The sequence below is a fragment of the Aquarana catesbeiana genome, linkage group LG02 (genome assembly GCF_042186555.1).
Source record: "Aquarana catesbeiana isolate 2022-GZ linkage group LG02, ASM4218655v1, whole genome shotgun sequence".
Taxonomy (NCBI): Eukaryota; Metazoa; Chordata; class Amphibia; order Anura; family Ranidae; genus Aquarana; species Aquarana catesbeiana.
This window is the reverse complement of record NC_133325.1, coordinates 378717026-378740012: the sequence shown is the minus strand read 5'-3', so window position 1 is coordinate 378740012 and position 22987 is coordinate 378717026. Positions and strand designations below refer to the sequence as shown.

Below are 22987 nucleotides of genomic sequence, written 5' to 3'. Positions count from 1 at the left end.
TTCTTAAGAAAATCCAGCTGAGATCCTAAGCCCCGTTCACACCTGATTTTTGTGCGTTTTGTCGCACGACAGTTGCATCAAAATTTCACCGCAGGTGGGGTGCCATTAAGAAATAATGGCACTGAAAGCTCGTTTTTGGAATTGCAAGCACAATTGCAAAATTTGTCCCATGGTTCCAATGCTCTCAGGTGTGACCAGGTTTTACACATCCTGAGCTGTACAAAAACTCCAACATGCTTATGTGATTTTCTTCATCTGTCCCTGCAGGCACTTTGAGTCTCCTTAGACAGACAGAATCATTCAAGTGCAGATATCTTAATTGGATGAACTTGCATGCATGTTGAAGACTTAAAGTGGTTGTAAACCTTGGAGATGAAATATGAAACAAAGTATATCCCTCTATAGTGTGTACTTATCTCAAAAGCACAGTGTTATTTTAGTCTGCTGCTTTGTTCCTCTGCTATCAGCATGAGTTACTTCTGACAAATTTTCCTGACACCAAGAGAAAAAAGGTGACGGGGAGGAAGCTTCAGCACACAGCCTGTGATTGACAGCCTCTGCTGGGTGAAGGGGGTAGGGGTTGTCTCTTCCCTCCAATCAGCTCTCAGCTCTCCTCTGCAGAGTGTAACTTCAGCTCACCACCCCCTTTTTTCTGAACTCTCAGACAAGCTTATACATTCAGCACATTGAACGACTGTAGAGGAGAGAAGACTGCAGTTAGATATTACTTGTATAGGAGGATATGTTTAATCTCTGTGTATCACCTGAGGATAATCCCTTCACTGGGTGTATCTAAGGGTTTACATCCTCAGTAGGAGCCAACCATTTTTACTACAATATACTGTGTATTGTCCAGACTCACAGCCAAATTGAAATCTGGTTGCTATGCTTTTTGTAGTGCTTTATCAAAGGCAATTTCTCCTGTGCTTCTGCCCATGCTTGTCATTGGAGAAATACAAGAGCAGCCATTGCTGACCTCCTGGAAATATAAGTTTATATGGTTCAAGTTGCAGATTAGGAAAATCTCAGAAAAGTCATAGGTCCTCATCTACATACTTGTTTTGGGTAATCAAATTAATGCATTAAAACTAGATATATTAGCCAGGCAACTAGCATTTTCCAAATTAGAGGTCAACAGTGATTGATAACTGATAGTATTTACAGTAGCATTCTACAGTTAGACCTAAGATATGTTATGTGGGCTGGCTTTTTAGATACTATTTAAAGGTATTCTGCAACGCAGCCAAGATTGATTGAAATGTATGTATTTTCCAGCCCATATGATGGCAAATGGAGCAAAACCATGATCGGATATGGTTCTGAGGACAACCACTTTGTTGTTGAACTGACTTACAATTATGGAATTGGGGAGTATTGTCTCGGCAATGACTTCTTGGTATGATATAAGTTGTTTTATTCATTATAATAAAAAATCTAGAAATGAAGAATAGCCCAGAATGGTTGTGTTTTTTTTTTTTTTTTTTTTTTTTTTTTTAAAGCGTATCCTTGGTCAAAGTTTAGTCATATATTTAATTTCTACATTGAATTTCAATTATTTCTAGCCTAATCGCATTCATTTAAATATCTTTAAGGTTGTACACTTTCTTTGTTAAGAATCCAACACATTTACTTCCTTGAATTCTGTGACACCTATTCACTATGTCCTATGAGTAGGCGATGCTGTGTCACACCTTGTGAACCTGTATGTATGCCTGCCTTGTAAACAAACAAAGTGCTGAGAGGAGTAGATTCAGGAATTACTAACAGTAGAGAAAACACACTACAGCATAGAGCATGCAGATAGGAAGGTACTATGGGATATGTAGTCCTTAGAATTTAAAAATAAAGCCGCGAAGAAGCTGCAAAGCATGCAGGGAATCCAGGAAGCCAGTAGACCGGCAGCAATCACGACACGAAAGGGAAGATTTTTCAAGCAAGATTTTATTGGATTGTTGAAATGAACTATTGTTTGTATTGCAATGCTGATGTTATATTCATTTAAATATCTTTAAGGTTGTACACTTTCTTTGTTAAGAATCCCACACATTTACTTCCTTGAATTCTGTGACACTTATTCACTATGTCCTATGAGTAGGCAATGCTGTGTCACACATTGTGAACCTGTATGTATGCCTGCCTTGTAAACAAACAAAGTGCTGAGAGGAGTAGATTCAGGAATTACTAACAGTAGAGAAAACACACTACAGCATAGAGCATGCAGATAGGAAGGTACTATGGGATATGTAGTCCTTAGAATTTAAAAATAAAGCTGCAAAGAAGCTGCAAAGCATGCAGGGAATCCAGGAAGCCAGTAGACCGGCAGCAATCACGACAAAGGGAAGATTTTTCAAGCAAGATTTTATTGGATTGTTGAAATGCACTATTGTTTGTATTGCAATGCTGATGTTATAAAAATGAAAGTTCATGCTGTGACTAGAGAAATGTTTTAAAGCTTTTTTTTTTTCTATCATTATTATTATTATTATTATTATTATTATTTTAGTGTTTTAGTGTTTTTTGTTGTTGTTGTTTTTTTTTGGGGGGGGGGTAAAATGCATCTAAATCCAAGAACAAAAATGAAACAGTGTAGCATTCCAGTCTCCTAGATGTGGTGGCTGCACCAGTTCCCCTTTTTCAAGCTGACTACGTTATCTGCAAGTAGAGAAAAGTTCATCCTGCCAGAATTCCAATGTCCTTCTAATGTATAACTTTATGTGCCCTGAGATATCTCAAACAACTTTATCTGCTTCCATAGCTATGTTGTGTGAGCCCTTTCTCCCTATGTAGTGGAAATGAGGAAAGCGGGCAACTGTTTGTAGTCCAAATCAGAAGAGCAGCTTAGGTAGGGAGACAATGCTGCTCTTTCATAGATAAAGTATGGTGAGTAAGTTGTCACCCTGGGCCAGGAATTGTGTTACTGGCTGGATCACCAGATGAGAATAATGAGGAAAAAATACCTTAAAAAGAAAACCAATGCAGCCACCACATGCAAGGACATGTAAGACACCATATATTACATGTTTTGTTCTTGGGTTCAGATACAGTTTCTTTCAATTAGAACAGTGTTTAAGTACACCCTAAAGAGCTGTATCTTATTGCAGTGCCATTGATAATATTATTGTACATTGATTCCAAAAGTAGGCTTTTTTTTTTTTTATTTGTGCATTATATATCACCGGTGATTAGACTTTTTTTGGTTTTCAAAATGCTACTTATTTTAGTTACGGCAGTCCCAAGAGAGCTTCTGCGCAAATGCAGCACTGTCAACAAAATCAAGGGCACTAAAGTGTAATTTATCGCATTTAAGTTTCTCTCTTCAGAGGAAACTACTACAAATGTTTTTCTCTTATAATATAGAATGGTAGAAGAGAAGTGTAAGTGTGTGTGTGTGTGTGTGTGTGTGTGTGTGTGGTTGTGTGTTTTTTAATTTAACCACGTGTTTATCTTTATTTGCTAAATGTACATTTTTACATTGTTTTACTATTATGTGCATCAACAGGGGCTTACTGTACAGTCTAGCCAGGCTGTGGCCAATGCAAAACAACTAAACTGGCCACTGTCTGAAGTGACTCCTGGAATCTTTGAAACAACAGCTCCAGGGGGATATAAGTTTTATTTGGAAGACAAAGCTCAACCTAGCACAGGTAATACATGCTTTAATCTTTCAATCACTTATGTATCAGTCTGTTAACAGGTCTAAATGGACAAATGCTGTTTACTTTTTACATCAGTCTAAGACACAACTGGCATTATTTAGAATTCATTGTGATTGCATTTGACCTGCATTTATTCTGCTTCAGATGCTTTTGTATTCCCATGGACTTACAGTGGGGATGGAAAGTATTCAGACCCCCTTCAATTTTTCACTCTTTGTTATATTGCAGCCATTTGCTAAAATCATTTAAGTTCATTTTTTTTCCTCATTAATGTACACACAGCACCCCATATTGACAGAAAAACACAGAATTGTTGACATTTTTGCAGATTTATTAAAAAAGAAAAACTGAAATATCACATGGTCCTAAGTATTCAGACCCTTTGCTCAGTATTTAGTAGAAGCACCCTTTTGATATAATACAGCCATTAGTCTTTTTGGGAAAGATGCAACAAGTTTTTCACACCTGGATTTGGGGATCCTCTGCCATTCCTCCTTGCAGATCCTCTCCAGTTCTGTCAGGTTGGATGGTAAACGTTGGTGGACAGCCATTTTTAGGTTTCTCCAGAGATGCTCAATTGGGTTTAAGTCAGGGCTCTGGCTGGGCCATTCAAGAACAGTCATGGAGTTGTTGTGAAGACACTCCTTTGTTATTTTAGCTGTGTGCTTAGGGTCATTGTCTTGTTGGAAGGTAAATCTTCGGCCCAGTCTGAGGTCCTGAGCACTCTGGAGAAGGTTTTTGTCCAGGATATCCCTGTACTTGGCCACATTCATCTTTCCCTCGATTGCAACCAGTCGTCCTGTCCCTGCAGCTGAAAAATACCCCCACAGCATGACGCTGCCACCACCATGCTTCACTGTTGGGCCTGTATTAGACAGGTGATGAGCAGTGCCTGGTTTTCTCCACACATACCACTTAGAATTAAGGCCAAAAAGTTCTATCTTGATCTCATCAGACCAAAGAATCTTATTTCTCACCATCTTGGAGTCCTTCAGGTGTTTTTTAGCAAACTCCATGCAGGCTTTCATGTGTCTTGCACTGAGGAGAGGCTTCCGTTGGGCCACTCTGCCATAAAGCCCCGACTGGTGGAGGGCTGCAGTGGTGGTTGACTTTCTACAACTTTCTCCCATCTCCCGACTGCATCTCTGGAGCTCAGCCACAGTGATCTTTGGGTTCTTCTATACTTCTCTTACCAAGGTTCTTCTCCCCCGATAGCTCAGTTTGGCCAGACGGCAGGCACTGTGCTCTTAGGAACCTTAAGTGCAGCATAAATGTTTTTGTAACCTTGGCCAGATCTGTGCCTTGCCACAATTCTGTCTCTGAGCTCTTCAGGCAGTTCCTTTGACCTCATGATTCTCATTTGCTCTGACATGCACTGTGAGCTGTAAGGTCTTATATAGACAGGTGTGTGGCTTTCCTAATCAAGTCCAAGCAGTATAATCAAACACAGCTGGACTCAAATGAAGGTGTAGAACCATCTCAAGGATGATCAGAAGAAATGGACAGCACCTGAGTTAAATATATGAGTGTCACAGCAAAGGGTCTGAATACCATGTGATATTTCAGTTTTTCTTTTTTTAATAAATCTGCAAAAATGTCAACAATTCTGTGTTTTTTTTTTTTTTTTCTGTCAATATGGGGTGCTGTACATTAATGAGGAAAAAAAATGAACGTAATGATTTTAGCAGATGGCTGCAATATAACAAAGAGTGAAAAGTTTAAGGGGGTCTGAATACTTTGCGTCCCCACTGTATATGGGGAGAGAAGCAGTTCTGAGGCAAACAAAAGGCTATCGAAACAAGCCCTTAACCCCCTTCGCGCCTAATGCCGCGTACACACAAACGGAATTTTCGTCTGAAAAATCTTGCATACACACGGTCACACAAAAGTTCACTGAACTTTCGACCGTCAAGAACGCGGTGAGATACAACACTACGACGAGCCGAGAAAATGAAGTTCAATGCTTCCAAGCGTGCGTCGAATTGTTTCCGAGCATGCGTAGGAATTTTGCGTGTTCGAATTGGTACAGACTTTCGGAATTTCCAATCGGAACTTTTTCCGACCGAAAAATTGAGAGCATGCTCCCAATCTTTTGCTGGTAGCATTTCCAATCGTGTGTGCGCAGCATTAGAGAAAAACAAATCTTAATGCCTGAGCCCAATTTTGCAACTCTGACGTGTTAGTAAAACCGTACATATCATCACAACTACTTTTGTGCATCCAGGTGGATTATACCTTGTTTTTTTCAGGACAAAATGGGCTTTCGTTTTGGTGGTAAATGGTAATGGATATTGTGTGTGTGTGTGTGTGTGTTTGTTTTTTTTATTATCCTTGACCCAAACACTAACCCTGGGACTGACATTATTATTATTATTATTATTATTATTATTATTATTATGTTTTTTTTTCCTATCTCTGCAAGGACAGAGAAAGATACAATGTATCTGTCTCGTCCATTCACAGAGCAAGAAAACACAGGGGCGGGCTTCACAGTGACTGATCACAGTGATCAGGTGACCCGGAATTGGACATACGGGGTCCCGATTGTTAGAACAGGGCCTGGGGCTCTCGGTGAGACCCAGGTCTCTGTGCTGGGACCACCCCATGTGGCTCGTTCCCAGCACAAAGGGAGATACTCAAATATGCAGCCTCACAAAAAAAAGCCCAGTCCAGTGGGGTCACATATTTAAAACTTTACCCCTTAGGGCCTCAAGTGCATGCAGCACTTGATCCGATTCCAATCCATCCAGCCACTGCAGGGATTTGTCATACATGGCACCAGTCCCAATAGCACTGAATCATTCCTTCATAAAAAGATCACTCAACACTGTGGTGCTGTGTAATCCACTTGTGAAGCTGTGTATGTTTACAAGCAGACAGACACAAATGGGTCATGCAGCCCCGCAGGTTGCGTGATCTTTTGCTATTCTGAATAAACAAGCAGCATTGAGAGATGAAGGCAGCAGGAACAGAAACGGAAAAATGTGCAGTCATTAGCTCATTGTTCCTCCAATAAGACATCTGCCAGCTGGAGTCTAAAAAACAGGACTGTTTGACCCCTAGTGTCTGGCAGTATTGCCATAATATAGCTCTTTCTCTGTGCGTGTCCTCACCAAAATAAAGTCCACCAGCCAAAGTGTCAGCACAGACTGATCCTTAGTGTTGTGTGTCTGTGAACCTCCTCTAAAGCTCACCACACACGTTACAGTATGATTGTACAATCTCTTGTCTAGATCTTCCATCAATTTTGTAGAGCAAGAGTCTGCCTGATTGGATAAATTAGGTAGGCCCTCATATTACATAATTTTGGTAGATTTAAAGTTGATTGTACAAACAATGTGTATAGTGAGTCTAAGGCTGGCCACAGATGGATCATTTATTTTATTTTATTTTTTCTGATCAGCCAGGAGGCTGACTGAAAACGGATGAACGTATTCCCCCATTTACACAAGCAAGGTGGATGGAGGAATCCTCCCTGCAGTGCTATTGTATTCTGACAGCAGGGACTCTCCACTGTCAGAATACACTGATCAGCAGTTGCAGCTGTCTGATCAAGAAAGGTTTTCCAACAAGCCCATTTGACAGAAGTTGATTGTTAGATCCTCTTCTGTCCAGTGGGGGCAGCCGCACATAAATTGAAATTTGCCCGGTCCCTACTGAACCGTCCTATTTTTGACCAGTTTTTCTTCCTTTCCTGTTCATTCTCTGAGTCTGTTAGGTCCATCATCACTGTACGTACCTTTCTTCCTGCATGGTGGTGAGTGCCCCCCCCCCATTATGGATTATCCTATTTTAAGTGTCCCGCCATTCCGATTGGCTTTGGATGAATGCTCTGGGGAGGGCAGTATGTCATGTTTTCTTTCCTAAGTACTGTATGTACTTTCTGGGAAGTGTCTTCCAGAGCAGCAGAGGATGTGACATGATCTCGTTCTTAGTAACATATAGAATAAGATATCGGGGAGGGGCAGACAGTATCTGGAGCGGTTGTGCATTACAACCAATCAGCTTTTATTTTTCATTTCTTAGCTTAACTGAACAAGCTGAAGATAGAAGCTGATTGCCATTCACAGCTGTTTAAAATTCTGCCTGCTCCAGTTTTGATCATTTTATCCACTTTTTATCCCCACAAAAATGATTTACATATGATTTGGAAATTGAACATATGCAAAAAAAAAAATAGTGTGGTCACCACCATTGTGAAGTATCCTTATGAAATGAACACTGAAGTAGTATGACCCTACAGAAGAGATCTAACAAATTTTAACTTCTGAAAAACATTCATTAAACCACAATGGCAGAAAAAACAGAAGCACACATTCTGGGAAAATACTGCAAGAAAAACAACATTTATTACACAATCCGAGTAGAGTATTCTTACGTAACTCAATGTCTATTCTACAGATCCTGTTCAGAAAGTCACTCTTGCTGTATCCAATTTAAAGAAGTCAACTGCTTACTGGCATAATCTGCTGGGCCTGAAGATATATCATGAGGATGAAAGCAGAAAGAGTGTATTGCTGGGTTATGGTGACAGCCAGGTAATATCTCCTTTCAAACTATTGTTTAATGCCATAAAAGAGGGGAGTTGCTGCCCTATTACCAACAGTAGGCCTATAATGGCAACCAGCAATGTCAGTGGAAAATGCTACCAACCTGATACGAAAGTGGCACTAGAAATTTTGACAGCGTGCATGTGTCTTAGGGTGGAAGAGAAAGGTGTGTGTTTTTTTTTTTTTTTTTTTTTTGGGGCAGAGGGTAAAGGAACTAGTTCTTAAATAAAAAAATAAAAAAAAGTCTAACTATACACCTTAAAAGAAATGTATTGTATAACCCTAGTTTTTTTTTTTTTTTGTAGCTATAAGCCCCCATTCACAGCAGTGTGACTTGTCATGCAATTTAACCGTTTAAAATTGCAAGGCAAGTGACACCCTATTTGTGCCTATGGAACCGTTCAAATCTGTGCAACTTTGACACCGATTTGAAAAGTTCCTGCACTATTTTTGGCATTTTCATGTGCGACTTGCATAGACATCTGTGCATGAAGTTGCACAGATATCGGCAAGCCTCAGCTGGTCAGCTCTAATTAGTACTAATCAGGTGCTGATTGGCAGACCTTTTTTGGTCATGCCCATTCAACCAGCTTCTGTCGGACCGGCTGCCGTACACACGGGCCGAATGTCGGCTGGTTTCTATTGAACTGGTCGATGCCGCCCAATGTTATTATAATATTCGGCCTGTGTGTATGAAAAAAACGTGAAATAAAAATAACTCAGAATATATGCCCTTTATAAATTCTTTATAGTTTCTTTGTTAGCGCATTCCAGTAAATGTTTAATACAAAAACAATGTTTAATAATTTGCCAGGGAAGTCTACAATGGCATATATATCACATGTATTTATGTAAACCTACTTAGTAAATATATCTGAGAGCTGGGAACACAACAGACAAACCTCAAAAACACTTATGCCACATACACACGATCAGAAATTCCGTCAGAAAAAACTTGGATGGTTTTTCCGACGGAATTCCGCTCAAGCCTGCCTTGCATACAGACGGTCACACAAAAGTTCACTGAACTTTCGACCGTCAAGAACGCGGTGACGTACAACACTACAACATGCTGAGAAAATGAAGTTCAATGCTTCTGAGCATGCGTCGTATTGTTTCCGAGCATGTGCGATTTTTTTTTTTTTTTTGCGCGTCCGAATTGCATACAGACGAACGCATTTTCGGATAGGAACTTTTTCCGACTGAAAAATAGGGAACCAGCTCTCAATCTTTTGCTAGCTGGAATTCTGCCAGCAAAAGCCCGATGGAGCATATACACAGTCGGAATTTCTGACCAAGTCACATCCGACTTTTGCTGGCAGAATTTCTGATCGTGTGTATGGGGCATTAGGTGTCCGTTTATAAAACTGTGAACAGTGGTGATCCTTAGGATCATCGCTGAACTCAGTCCATTAACGGTTTACGAAACAGTGCTAATCGGGGAGAACATGTTCTCCGCACACTGAGAAGCTGTCATTGTCTGACACAGAAACAGCCAGTTTATGAAGGTGCGATCTCTGCACTTCACTGGCAATCTGAGTCAGAATTCATCCTCCCCGAATTGCCAACTCAGAGGTGGAGAATTGGGGAGTGAAGAGAGAATCCCAGGGGAAGGAGGAACATTTTTTTTACTTCCTTGTTCAGACCCCCCAAGACAGTAACCATGTCACTCTGCCATGTGCCATGTCTGTGTTTTGTGTGTGTGTATATGTGTAATAAATATATATATATATATATAGTGTAGTTTTGTTAACTGGGTGGGCGGTCTCCTCCGGGAATGTTGTGTACTAAGCAGTGATAATTTATAACTGCTTAATAAACGGACATCTCTGACCCCTTTCACACTGAGGCTCTTTTCAGGCACTTTCACGCTAAATAAAGCACCCGAAAAGCTCACGAAAACCTATTTCTATTAAAATCAATGAATGCTTTCACACTGGGGCATATGTGCTGGCAGGGTAGTGAAAAAAACGCCCCTCTCCATTAAAATGAATAGAAAGCTCTTCAAAAGTGCCTGAAAAGCTTTTCAAAAGCACTCAGTGTTTTACTGGCAGTTTAGAAGCGCCTCTATGTGAAGGGGGTCTCTGTGTTTCAGTGAATTTCTGGTACTGTAATCTCGTTAGGGCAATCTAATTTTAAGTTACTTACGCATACAGCTCACGGGCTGTACCCAACTTCTATGATGAAATAGGGCGGTGGCCTGGGATGCGCTGTCTCATCCGGGGTTGAGGGGGACGACCCCCCCCAAAGAAAGTGGTAAAAAGGGGACCGCTGCCCTATTACATTATAGAAGTTGGGTACAGCCTGTGAGCTGTATGCGTAAGTAACTTAAAATTAGCTTGCTCTTTACATTTTTCCTCTTCAGAGGGCATTATATACTAATGGATATTTATCTAGTTTTCAGCATTTACCGTGCATTTTACTCCTGATGATTGGCTATAATGCCATGAAATGCGTTGAGTTTTCACATAAGAGTGCAGAGACATGCTCGCCATAATTATGCATTTTAATATTAATGTTTACCATTTGTACATGTACTATGTAAATATACCTACATATTTTGTATGAATTTTATATTTTTATTCATTCTGTGCTGATTACATCAATTATGTCCATCGATTACCTGTATTAAATAGGTTTATATACATTTTCTGAGTAAATCTTTTATGATTACCTTGTTATATTTTTTGAATATGATTTGATATTGTTTTTCTACAGTCATGGATGACCTTATGGGATTGAGATGTTAAATCAGTATACATAGATGTATTATTCTATACACAATGACATGCCTCATGTAAAGTCCCATTTCCTTTCCTCTTCTTTGTGCAATGTATAGGGATGGAGGCATGTTATTGTTCTAAGGGTCCTTTCACACTGGGACGGTTTGCAGGCGCTATTGCGCTAATAATAGCGCCTGCAAACCGACCCGAAAGTGCCGCTGCTTTAATTCCAGTGTGAAAGCCCCGAGGGCTTTCACACTGGAGCGGTGCGCTAGCAGGACGGGAAAAAAAGTCCTGCTAGCAGCATCTTCGGAGCGGTGAAGGAGCGGAGTGTATACCTTTCCTTCACCGCTCCTGCCCATTGAAATCAATGGGACGGCACGGCTATGCCGCCGGCAAAGCGCCTCTGCAGAGGCGCTTTGCGGTGGTTTTAACCCTTTCTCGGCCGCTAGCAGGGGGGTAAAACCGCCCCCGCTAGCGGCCGCATACCGACGGTAAAGCACCGCTTACAATAGTGGCGCTTTACCGCCGATGCCGCCCCAGCGTGAAAGGGCCCTAATATGGTTGTGACAGGCCACATACTCCTAAGTGATTTCCACAGTTGGTGAACTCATATTTTTTTTCAAGTAATATCAGTCGCATCATAAGAGCTGCGAGCAGATCTTGTGATTTGTCTGCTGCCAGTTTTATTCCAGATTCATCAGTTTTATAAATCTGTATGCTAATGTGCTCTGTTAGCTGGTGACAAGAACGTTTCTCATACTGGTTTTGGTTTGCAGTGCAAGTTGGAGTTGCGGGATGTTGGAGGACCGGTGGACCATGGGACAGCATTTGGCAGAATTGCATTTGCTTGCCCAAAAGAGGAGGTAGGTGTTAATTACACCCATCTGTATGAGATATGATTATATTCTGCTTTGTAACTGACTAAACTCAATGGCCAATGTTGGGTATATTATCCAAGGGACTGAAAAAACGTATAGCATACATACAATGCATACTATTTTTAAGTGTAGAAGTTTTTAACCATTTTTGGATATTGAACATAAGAGATGTCTTAAAAAACTTCAACAAAGTTTCTAGACCTCATCTCCTACGTCCTACTCTGCTCCTTTCCCTTTTGTTACTGGCAATTAGGCTGGTCATACATGGTCCGAACAGAAACCATCCGAGATTTGAATCGGTAATAGACAGGCTGAGTATACCAAGTTAAGCGATCAACTTGTGTACAACCAGCCTGCTGGATTCTCTTATGAGTATCACTAGGGGCTGCTAACAATAATCATGGTCTTCTCCCGTGGTTGCAGGAAATAAATTGTTTGGTCTGCTTTACTGTTTGTCAAAATGACACCTGGGGTTTGCTTTCTGTTACAGAGCAGGAGCAGCTGTGAAAATGCAGGTACTTGCATATATTGATAGGTTGCAAGTGTCATTGTAGAAATAGTTGATTTTTCCTTTTTATTAAAAAAAAAAAAAAAAAAGTGTGTTCCTATTTAACCCCGTATTAATCCTAATCAGCCCTGTTTTTTCACTGTTTTATTGCCCATGGTATATACCAGAAAACTCATTACAGTATCATTTTAAACAGGACAAATAAAATAAATACATACTTTTTATTTACAGTGTGTTAAAAAGATGAAAGTGATATGTGTCCTTCGCGCTATCAATAATCTGTAACAAAAAATATTAAATAATAAATGAGCTAATTGCAGCAAAATCTAAATGTTCACAGTGACACAGATTATTAAAAAACTAAACAACAAAAATGATTTTGCGCAGTGATCCAATTGTCTGAGGAAATCTCCTCTAGGTATGATATTGTTAAAACAATTATAATAGGACTACTAAAGTGCATATAGTGCATCCAGAAAGAATATGAAAACTAACAACAAGTGATCATATACTCCTGACTAGTACAAAATTCAAAATAACTGGTGAATAATAACAAAAATACTGATAAAAATGTGGCAAACGTAATCAATTTGTGCAATATAATGAATAGTCCAAAATAGGATGAATGGAAAGGCTAGGTCCTCATGGGAAGTAGAACTATACTAAAAAGTCACGAACATGGGATAAAATATAATTCCAATGGCTGGCTTCTTAGTAATAAAACATAGTGGTATTGCCCTTATATAACTTCATAAGATTACTTAGATGTGGTCTCTCAGAACTCTCACCTCAAAGCTGATTAGTTTAGGCATCTGTGAGTTCGGGTCTGTAGGTATTGCCACTGTTGTGAGTAATCAGTAGGTGGATTGTAGATTTCTCCTTAAGGATCCTCTGCTGGAATTCCTATAAAGCTCCTGTGTTACCAACACCGTGGTAAGAGGAAGGAAAGGAGAAAAGAAAGGGGGCTCCACTAGTGTAGTATATTAAAAGTGCAGGGATATTTATTAAATGTATATAGTGGACTCTTACATTGTGACAAATGGTTAAAAACAAAGAAAAACGACAATGATTGTGTGGCGCTCTCAACGCCCTCTCACTTCTCCTCCTGTGTACGTCTCGCTCCGGCCACTCCCTACACGTTACGACACCGTCATGTGTCTTCATCTGGGGAGTCCCCCAGTGAGGTGAATTCTGAACAGGGGCACAGACAGCAAAACAAATGTCACAGGGACGTTAACCCTTCCCTATGCAATCCAAAAAGCTTAAAAATTGTTTTTTTTTTTTTTTGGCCTGAGCTAAACTTAAAAAAATATACCTGTTCCGACTTACTAACCGATTCAACTTAACGCCTGTAATGAGTTATCACTGAATAAACAAGCCCATAGTGGAAATGTAAAAATTGTTCTGGCCCATAAGGGGTATACAAGTGCAGGGGCTGATATAGGTAAATTCACATCTTAGCAGCTAGTCCCATCACTATCATGCCAACTTAGTGACTGGTTTGTCTTTGTAATAACAGCTTGCAGGCATTGAGGAAATCGTGAAAAAAGAGAATCACAAGATACTGACGCCTCTAGTAAGCCTGGACACTCCAGGGAAAGCTACAGTCCAAGTGGTCATTTTGGCTGATCCGGTAAGTAGTGGTGTGAGAAAACAGTGTTTTTAAATGAGAACCTGTTAAAATCTGTAAATACAGCCATATAGCATGTCATTAAGATATGCAGATAATGGGCTTGATTTACTAAAGGCAAAGCCACTCTGCACTGCAAGTGCACTTGCAGTGCAGAGTTGATTTGCCTTTAGTAAATAACCCCCAGTGTTCATTAGATCATGCTGATTGGCAGTACAGCTCATGCAGTGCAGGGAAACTTTCTATTGTATTATTGGACTTGACTTTTTTTTCCTGGTTCAGACATACTGAGGAGGCGCAACCACACCATAAATGCAAATCTTTCTTTCTGTAACTGGCCTTAGGCTGGGTTCACACTGGTCCGACAAACGCTCCGACATTGGGAGCTCATGTCGCATGACGTGTGAAATTTAATGTTTCCCTATGGGAGCCGTCCTAACTGGTCCGACACAAGTCGTTCCGACTTTAGAAATGCTCCCTGTACTACTTTGGTCCGACTTTGATCCTACTTCAGCCTATTGACTATCATTGAAGTCGGATCAAAGTCGGATTGCCGTCTTGCATGATCCGACTTTGGCACGCGACTTGTGCTCAGATGTTCTTGAGGGGGAACTCCGCGCCAAATTTTAAATAAAAAACCGGCATGGGTTCCCCCTCCAAGAGCATACCAGGCCCTTGGGTCTGGTATGGATCTTGAGGGGAACCCCCTACGCCGATAAAAGCGGCGTGGGGGTCCCCCCCAATCCATACCAGACCCTTATCCGAGCAAGCAGCCCGGCCGGACAGGAATGGGGGTGGGGACGAGCGAGCGCCCCCCCCCCCCCTCCTGAACCGTACCAGGCCGCATGCCCTCAACATGGGGGGGTTGGTGCTTTGGGGGAGGGGGCGCGCTGCGGCCCCCCACCCCAAAGCACCTTGTCCCCATGTTGATGAGGACAAGGGCCTCTTCCCGACAACCCTGGCCGTTGGTTGTCGGGGTCTGCGGGCGGGGGCTTATCGGAATCCGGGAGCCCCCTTTAATAAGGGAGCCCCCAGATCCCGGCCCCCCACCCTATGTGAATGAGTATGGGGTACAGCGTACCCCTACCCATTCACCTAGGAAAAGTGTCAATTTAAAAAAAAACACTACACAGATTTTTAAAGCATTTTATTAGACAGCTCCGGGGGTCTTCTTCCGACTTCGGGGGTCTCTCCGGTTCTTCTCCACGCTCTCCGGATCTTCTGCCGGGCTCCTCCGCTCTCTTCTGCTCTTTTGCCGCTCTTTTGCTAAAGCGGAGGAGCCTGGTCTTCAATCTTCTGCCTTCTGCCTTCTGCCCTCTTCTCCTGATGTTGACACGACGCTCTCTGGGGCTAGAATGCTCTCTGTGCACTCTGCTCTGACTTATATAGGCGGTGACCCCGCCCCCTTATGCCGTCACAGTCCCTGGGCATGCTGGGACTGTGACGTTTTAGGGGGCGTGGTCATCACCCGATGACCACGCCCCCTTATGCCGTCACAGTCCCAGCATGCCCAGGGACTGTGACGGCATAAGGGGGCGGGGTCACCGCCTATATAAGTCAGAGCAGAGCGCACAGAGAGCATTCCAGCCGGGGAGAGCGTCGTGTCAACATCAGGAGAAGAGGGCAGAAGGCAGAAGGCAGAAGATTGAAGACCAGGCTCCTCCGCTTTAGCAAAAGAGCGGCAAAAGAGCAGAAGAGAGCGGAGGAGCCCGGCAGAAGATCCGGAGAGCGTGGAGAAGAACCGGAGAGACCCCCGAAGTCGGAAGAAGACCCCCGGAGCTGTCTAATAAAATGCTTTAAAAATCTGTGTAGTGTTTTTTTTTTAAATTGACACTTTTCCTAGGTGAATGGGTAGGGGTACGCTGTACCCCATACTCATTCACATAGGGTGGGGGGCCGGGATCTGGGGGCTCCCTTATTAAAGGGGGCTCCCGGATTCCGATAAGCCCCCCGCCCGCAGACCCCGACAACCAACGGCCAGGGTTATCGGGAAGAGGCCCTTGTCCTCATCAACATGGGGACAAGGTGCTTTGGGGTGGGGGGGCCGCAGCGCGCCCCCCTCCCTCAAGGCACCACCCCCCATGTTGAGGGCATGCGGCCTGGTACGGTTCAGGAGGGGGGGGGCGCTCGCTCGTCCCCACCCCCATTCCTGTCCGGCCGGGCTGCGTGCTCGGATAAGGGTCTGGTATGGATTGGGGGCGACCCCCCACGCCGTTTTTTCGGCGTAGGGGGTTCCCCTCAAGGTCCGTACCAGACCCAAGGGCCTGGTATGCCTCTGGAGGGGGAACCCATGCCGGTTTTTTATTTAAAATTTGGCGCGGAGTTCCCCCTAAAGATTCATACCAAACACAGTGCCGGCATTGGCGGGGATCCAAGTCGGATCCCCGTTCATTGAAAGTCGGACACATGCCGGCTTCATGTCGCAGGGCAAAGTCGGATCCAAAGTAGGACGGCTGTCGTGTCGCACCAGTGTGAACCCAGCCTTAATCGCTACAAACATTTAATCATGTGAAAAAAATTTCCCTAATTTTTTAATTTTTTTTTTTTTAAGCTTTGTGATTTCTATATCTATAGAGGATAGCCAGAAGACCTGGTAGCACACTTCATTAATTTTTTCATTGCTTAAATAAACACCAGCATATTTCAGGTTTATTAGCCCCTTCTCAGTCTACGAATGAACAGTGGATTGCAACATCCTCAAAGGCATAAATAAGAAGATGACCTTTATGGTAGCATGTAAACAAACCATTAGTGCTAGCTGAACAAACAAACATTTTTACAGAGCAAAAGTAAACTGTCATTGACATAATTATACAAAGGATTCTTTATTGTAATATATATATATATATATATATATATATATATATATATATATATATATATATATATATATGTATGTGTATATATATGTATATGTGTGTGTATTGTGCAAAATTTTGGGGCACTTGTAAAAAAAAAAAAACTCTGTAAAATAAAGATGCTTTAAAGTGCAATAAATGTATTTTAATTATCATTTAAAACTTACAACATGCATAATCAAAAAAAAAAAAAACAAGATTTGGTGTCTACCCTTTTCATTTTTACAGCATCAGTTCTCCTATGTATACTTGCACACAGATTTTTAAATAATATAGATACAGGTATGTGTGTGTGAACAGATTTATTGGTACCCTTACAGGCCATTTCTTCTGAAAAGTGATGAGATTAAAATCAATTATCTCATATATACCTGCATGCTTTTGGTATAGATGAACGAAGAAGTCTGGACAGCCGCACACCGGAAGAAATTTCATATGCTTTAATTCGTAGAACAAGATCATGAAGTACACAAGGCACCATGGTAAGGTGGTACAGCTGTTTCTCTGTACCACCTTACCGTGGTGCCTTGTGTACTTCATGATCCTGTTCTACGAATAAAGGCATATGAAATTTCTTCCGATGTGCGGCTGTCCAGACTTCTTCGTTCATCTATACCTATGCAGGCATTAGCCAGCACCTGGGGCTCTCCCTTCTCTGGAGGTTAAGGACGTATGCATTTTGGTTTGGATTTACCTGAGCGGTGGAGTTCATAATGCTTTTGGTATGTCATAAAGTGTGAAATGGAATATTATTGCTTTTTGGAGCAACAGTGGACTCAAAGGAAGAAGACTGTAGAATTAAAAATATAAAAAGCTAGATTGGATTTTGCTAAAATTGACAGATGGGAGAAAACATGAGCTTTTTGGCAAGCCGCCACCTTCCCAGACCAAAAAATGAAGCTTAAAGAAAAGAGCACCATACATACTGTCAAACACAAATAAGGCTCTATATTTTGTGGCTGCTGTGCTCCATCTGGCCCAGGGTACCTTTTTAATCTGTGTAGGGCACAGTGAAATTTCAAGACTATCAAGATATTCTGGAGCAAGATGTACTGCCTGTCACGAATTTGCACGCCCATGGCGACTAGCTAACCGCGGCGTGCGTTCCGTGACCGGGGTATATGAGGAACTAAGGGAATAAGGGGGAACTTATACTGAGCATGTAAGACTGGCTGTAGTATTTTCACAGCCTGCACTACCTTTGGCCACCACTAGAGGGAGACTCCACTCCAATCCAGCTAGCTGACCACACACAGGCAGATACAAATCTTACATACAATCTGGTGCACTCTAAGGGTTGAGGAGCAATCTAGCAATTACTACACACATCTAGGGTTCCTCCAGCTATCCATCTTGAACCCCGGTGTTAATCACTCTTCCCACTGTCCCCACGCCCAAACACCAGACACACAATAAACAACAGCCTGCCACCACAAAACAGCTTGTCCGCAGACTGGTCTGCTGAGCCACCAAACACACAGATCTCCGTCTGGCAGATCTGCTAGCTTACAATCTGCATGCAATCTGCCAACACACAGTGCAATTGCATACCGACTGGCACGTAACTTAGACCGAGTACTTAGGCACTAAAATACAACAACCTCTCCAGAGATATGAGTCCTAACTTAGTACACAGAAGTCACTTATTAATTCTATCATTTAATATCCCGAAAGTGGGCAGTGCATATAAGATATACAAAGAAAAAGGATTTACCAAAAAACGATACAAAAAATGCAGAAAGACACACAAATTGGCAATTTGCTATGAAAATAAAAAGGGATAAAAACAGAAATAAACTTTACCCAAGTCTATCTTGTAGAAGCGTACTGGAACATGTGGGAACTCCCCAGTTTCGAACTGGCTTCGTGGAAGAACAATGTCCATATCTCAGGCTACCCAATTTATTGAAATATGGATCCGGGCTGGACTTTAGTCCTTGGCCAATCAACCCGGGGGGTGTTCCTGTCTCAGCCCACAAATGTTTTGTGTTCTGAAATGACCAGAGTCAAATTGTCCCAGAGCGGCGCTGATTGCTGGGTCATGGACAGGATTTCCAATACCAGCGCATCAGTCCGATCGCAACAGTACCAATCACTGCTTGCCTGCTGCAATCAGGCGCCATATAATGGTTTTGTGTGGTTCTCTAGGATTCCACCTCTGCTACACATGCAGAGTTACATGTACACGTAACCCATCAGGTGTACGATCAAAAGGAATTATTTTCATCTCTCTGCCGTTAATATTTTAGCTTTTATGAGAGATAAAATAGGTTCCTTAGATCTCTTGATATTAATCAAAGATTACAGACTGTCCGGGGCCTTGTGAATGCCCCCTGCAGATCCGTGTGGCCAAGATGACTAGCAGTTTTCTTTGAGCCTCAGGAAGGTGGCAATCTATGTTTACTCTAATGGGAACTTTTATTGGCATCTAGGTGTCACTTCGATCCTAGAAAAAACTATCTCTGTCCTTTTCAAATGCTATTGAAAGAACATATGTGCATGACTGACATTGAATACTATATTTTTAATAACCCAGAATTAAACTACATCTACCATTACACTACTTCTACAGATCACACCACATCTTGTTAAGGCAAAACTATCCTACGCTTAAATTTTCGTCACACTGCCCAGTGTCTTAAAGCTCTTTTCTCAGTCGCAAGTCATTGGTCCAGGCAACAATAAATGCTTGTTTAACCACTTCCCGCCCGGCCTATAGCAGATTGACGGCCGGGCGGTGGTTCCGTTATCCTGACTGGGCGTCCTATAACGTCCAGCAGGATAACATGCTGTTGCGCGCCCGCATCGCGGCGATTGGTGGAGCGGTGTGTCAGCCCGACACACCACTACACCGATCTTGGTAAAGAGCCTCCGGCGGAGGCTCTTTACTATGTGATCAGCCGTGTCCAATCATGGCTGATCACGATGTCAATAGGAAGAGCCGTTGATTGGCTTTTCCTCACTCGCGTCTGACAGACACGAGGAGAGGAGAGCCGATCAGCGGCTCTCCTGACAGGGGGGGTCAATCAGCGCAGCCCCCCCTCAGATGACCACACTGGATCACCAGGGACGCCACTAGGACCACCAGGGAGGCACATAACATGTGGATGGCCAGGTATGTGCCCAATCTGTGCCAATCAGTGCCCACAAATGGGCACTGATTAGCACCATTATATTTCAGTTCTGCCCAGCAATGCCACCAATCAGTGTAATTGGTGCCACCAATCAGTGTCAGTGCCTATCCGTGCCACCTATCAGTGCCACCCATAAGTACCAATCAATGCCACCTATGAGTGGCCATCAGTGCCGCCTATGAGTGCCCATCGGTGCCATCTATGAGTGCCCATCAGTGCCACATACTAGTGCCACCTATCAGTGCCACCTCATTGGTGCCACCTCATCGGTGCCCATCAGTGGCGCCGTATCACTGCCCGTCAGTGCAGCCATATCAGTGCCCGTCATTGAAAAAGAAAACATACTTATTTACAAAAATTTTAACAGAAACAAAGAAAAACTTGTTTTTTTTCAAAATTTTCTGTCTTTTTTTATTTGTTGCGCAAAAAATAAAAACCGCAGAGGTGATCAAATACCACCAAAAGAAAGCTCTATTTGTGGGAACAGAATGATAAAAAATTTGTTTGGGTACAGTGTAGCGTGGCCGTGCAATTGTCATCCAAATTACGACAGCGCTGAAAGCCAAAAATTGGCCTGGGCGGGAAGGTCTAAGTGCCTGGTATTGAAGTGGTTAAACAAAGATGGAAAATTTTGGTTTACATCTATCAATTCTGTTTCAAAGCAAGGCAGTGTTAAACAGAAGTGAGGCGGATTTATTAAATATACATATATATATATATATATACTGTTTATTAAGAATACATTTGATTATTGGTGTACCAGCAAGTCATGCTCAATAAACCTGAAGCTACATGCAGCTTACATCATAGTCATCCACTGCTGCATGTGTTAGCGATTGATCAATACTTACTAAATAACGGCTGGTGATTTTAGTGGTATTACTGAACTACCAACCATGCAAGTTAGACCCAAGTGATGTGCTGCTTGCAGTCATTAGGCTACCCTTTCCTGCTCTTAGAAGGCATTGATCAAGCAAGTTAGTGAAGTGTTTATACACAAATCAGAATTCTCTTGTGATAGTTGTACTGTGACCCCTGCACCTAAAAACCTGGGCATCCAACTAAGGCAGATATGCACGTGACGGGCAGGATTTATTCTGTTGCAGTGCTACTTTAGAGTAGAGGTATGTTTTTGAATGATACTGAACAAATAAAGCATATGATTGATGACAAACTCTGTGAAGGCCTCTTTCATGGTTAGCTTTGTAACAATGAATTTGTTATCCTCATTACCAATTTTCCCCGGAGCCCTATTATTTACACCTTACCAAAAAAAATGCACAAAGACCTGGCTTATCCATTTACACTGGCATTTACAGTTCTACAACCACTGGCGGTCTGTTTTTTTGTTTATTTATTTTATTTTTTTACCATTGGAAAAGATGCCATCATACCTGAGAGACTCTTTGAAAAATTTCAGATCCATCCCCTCAGGCTGTATATACGCTGTCCTGATGTTAAAAGCCTTACACAGTTATTCCACATGAGGGTGGCGTAAAAGTGGTTGTAAACCTCAGACATGGATAATGAACATAGTGTATCCTTCTGTAGTGTTCACTTCTCTCAATTAAGAGCACTAAGTGTCATGTCTGTCTGCTCCAGGGAAGATGAACTTATGTCTCATCAAAATAAACCTTTCAAATATAGATAGAGAGATTTAAAAAAACAAAAAACAATCTCAATTCAAACCCCCTCACGATCTTAATCCGCCATTACAATGATTCCATGTAAACTCGCAGCTGTCGAACAAAAGAATAAAAATAAGAGACAACTATAAACAATGTAACGTTTGGTTCTTTTGGAACAAAGGGATGAACCTTGGTCTGTAAATGAGGTCAGTTTACCACTTAAAGTCTTAGGCCCCTTTCACGCGGGCTTTCTGATCAGGTCCGCCTGTCAGTTTTTCACGCAGACCTGATCGGACACTCCATTCACCTCTATGGAGCGGCGGATGTCATCGGTGACCTATCCACTGACATCCACCAATATCCGATCCTGTCCGTGAAATCCAGATGGATGGATATTTTATTTTCCATTCGTCTGGAGAATCGGATCGGATGAAATCCGATCTCCGTAGAGGACAGCGGGGCTTTGGCAGGTCCATCTCCGCACAGTTAACGAAGATGGAGCTATCATGAGTCTGCTCAGAGGGGATCAGCAGAACGATCTCTGCTGAGCAAAGCAGAGTACGTTATATTACAAAAAAAAATTATATATATATATATATATATATATATATATATATATATATATATATATATATATATATATATATATATATATATATATATATAAATTTTTTTTTTTTTTAAGCAGAGACCCTAGAGAATAAAATGGCAGTCATTGCAATTTTTTCTATGTATTTGTGTGACGGTCTTTCAAACGCAATTTTTTGGGAAAAAATATACTTCAATGAGTTCAAACGAAACCGCAAAGTTAGCCCAAATTTTTTTTTGTATAATGTGAATGATGATGTTAAGCCGAGAATCGTGAGAATCTATTTTTATTCTAAGCAAAAAAAAAAAAAAAAAATTGTGATTCTCATTTTTTTTTCCAGACTCGTGCCTATATATATATATATATATATATATATATATATATATATATATATATATATATATATATATATATATATATATATATATATATATATATACGGAAAGTATTCAGACCCCCTTGAATTGTTCACTCTTTGTTATATTGCAGCCATTTGCTAAAATCATTTAAGTTCATTTTTTTTCCCTCATTAATGTACACACAGCACCCCATATTGACAGAAAAACACAGAATTGTTGACATTTTTGCAGATTTATTAAAAAAGAAAAACTGAAATATCACATGGTCCTAAGTATTCAGACCCTTTGCTGTGACTCTCCTATATTTAACTCAGGTGCTGTCCATTTCTTCTGATCATCCTTGAGATGGTTCTACACCTTCATTTGAGTCCAGCTGTGTTTGATTATACTGATTGGACTTGATTATGAAAGCCACACACCTGTCTATATAAGACCTTACAGCTCACAGTGCATGTCAGAGCAAAAGAGAAT

General features: G+C 41.6%; 1 protein-coding gene across 2 annotated transcripts in view; it reads left to right on the top strand.

The window, feature by feature from the left end:
* The window catches only part of GLOD4 (glyoxalase domain containing 4), a 46740-nt gene that overhangs the window by 10961 nt on the left and 12792 nt on the right, over positions 1–22987 (top strand). For both annotated transcript variants that reach the window (XM_073615134.1, XM_073615135.1), the window contains 5 exons: positions 1276–1396; positions 3500–3644; positions 8058–8194; positions 11709–11795; positions 13838–13951. In XM_073615134.1, coding sequence (XP_073471235.1) covers positions 1276–1396; positions 3500–3644; positions 8058–8194; positions 11709–11795; positions 13838–13951 — 604 coding nt within the window. The remainder of the gene's footprint in view (positions 1–1275; positions 1397–3499; positions 3645–8057; positions 8195–11708; positions 11796–13837; positions 13952–22987) is intronic.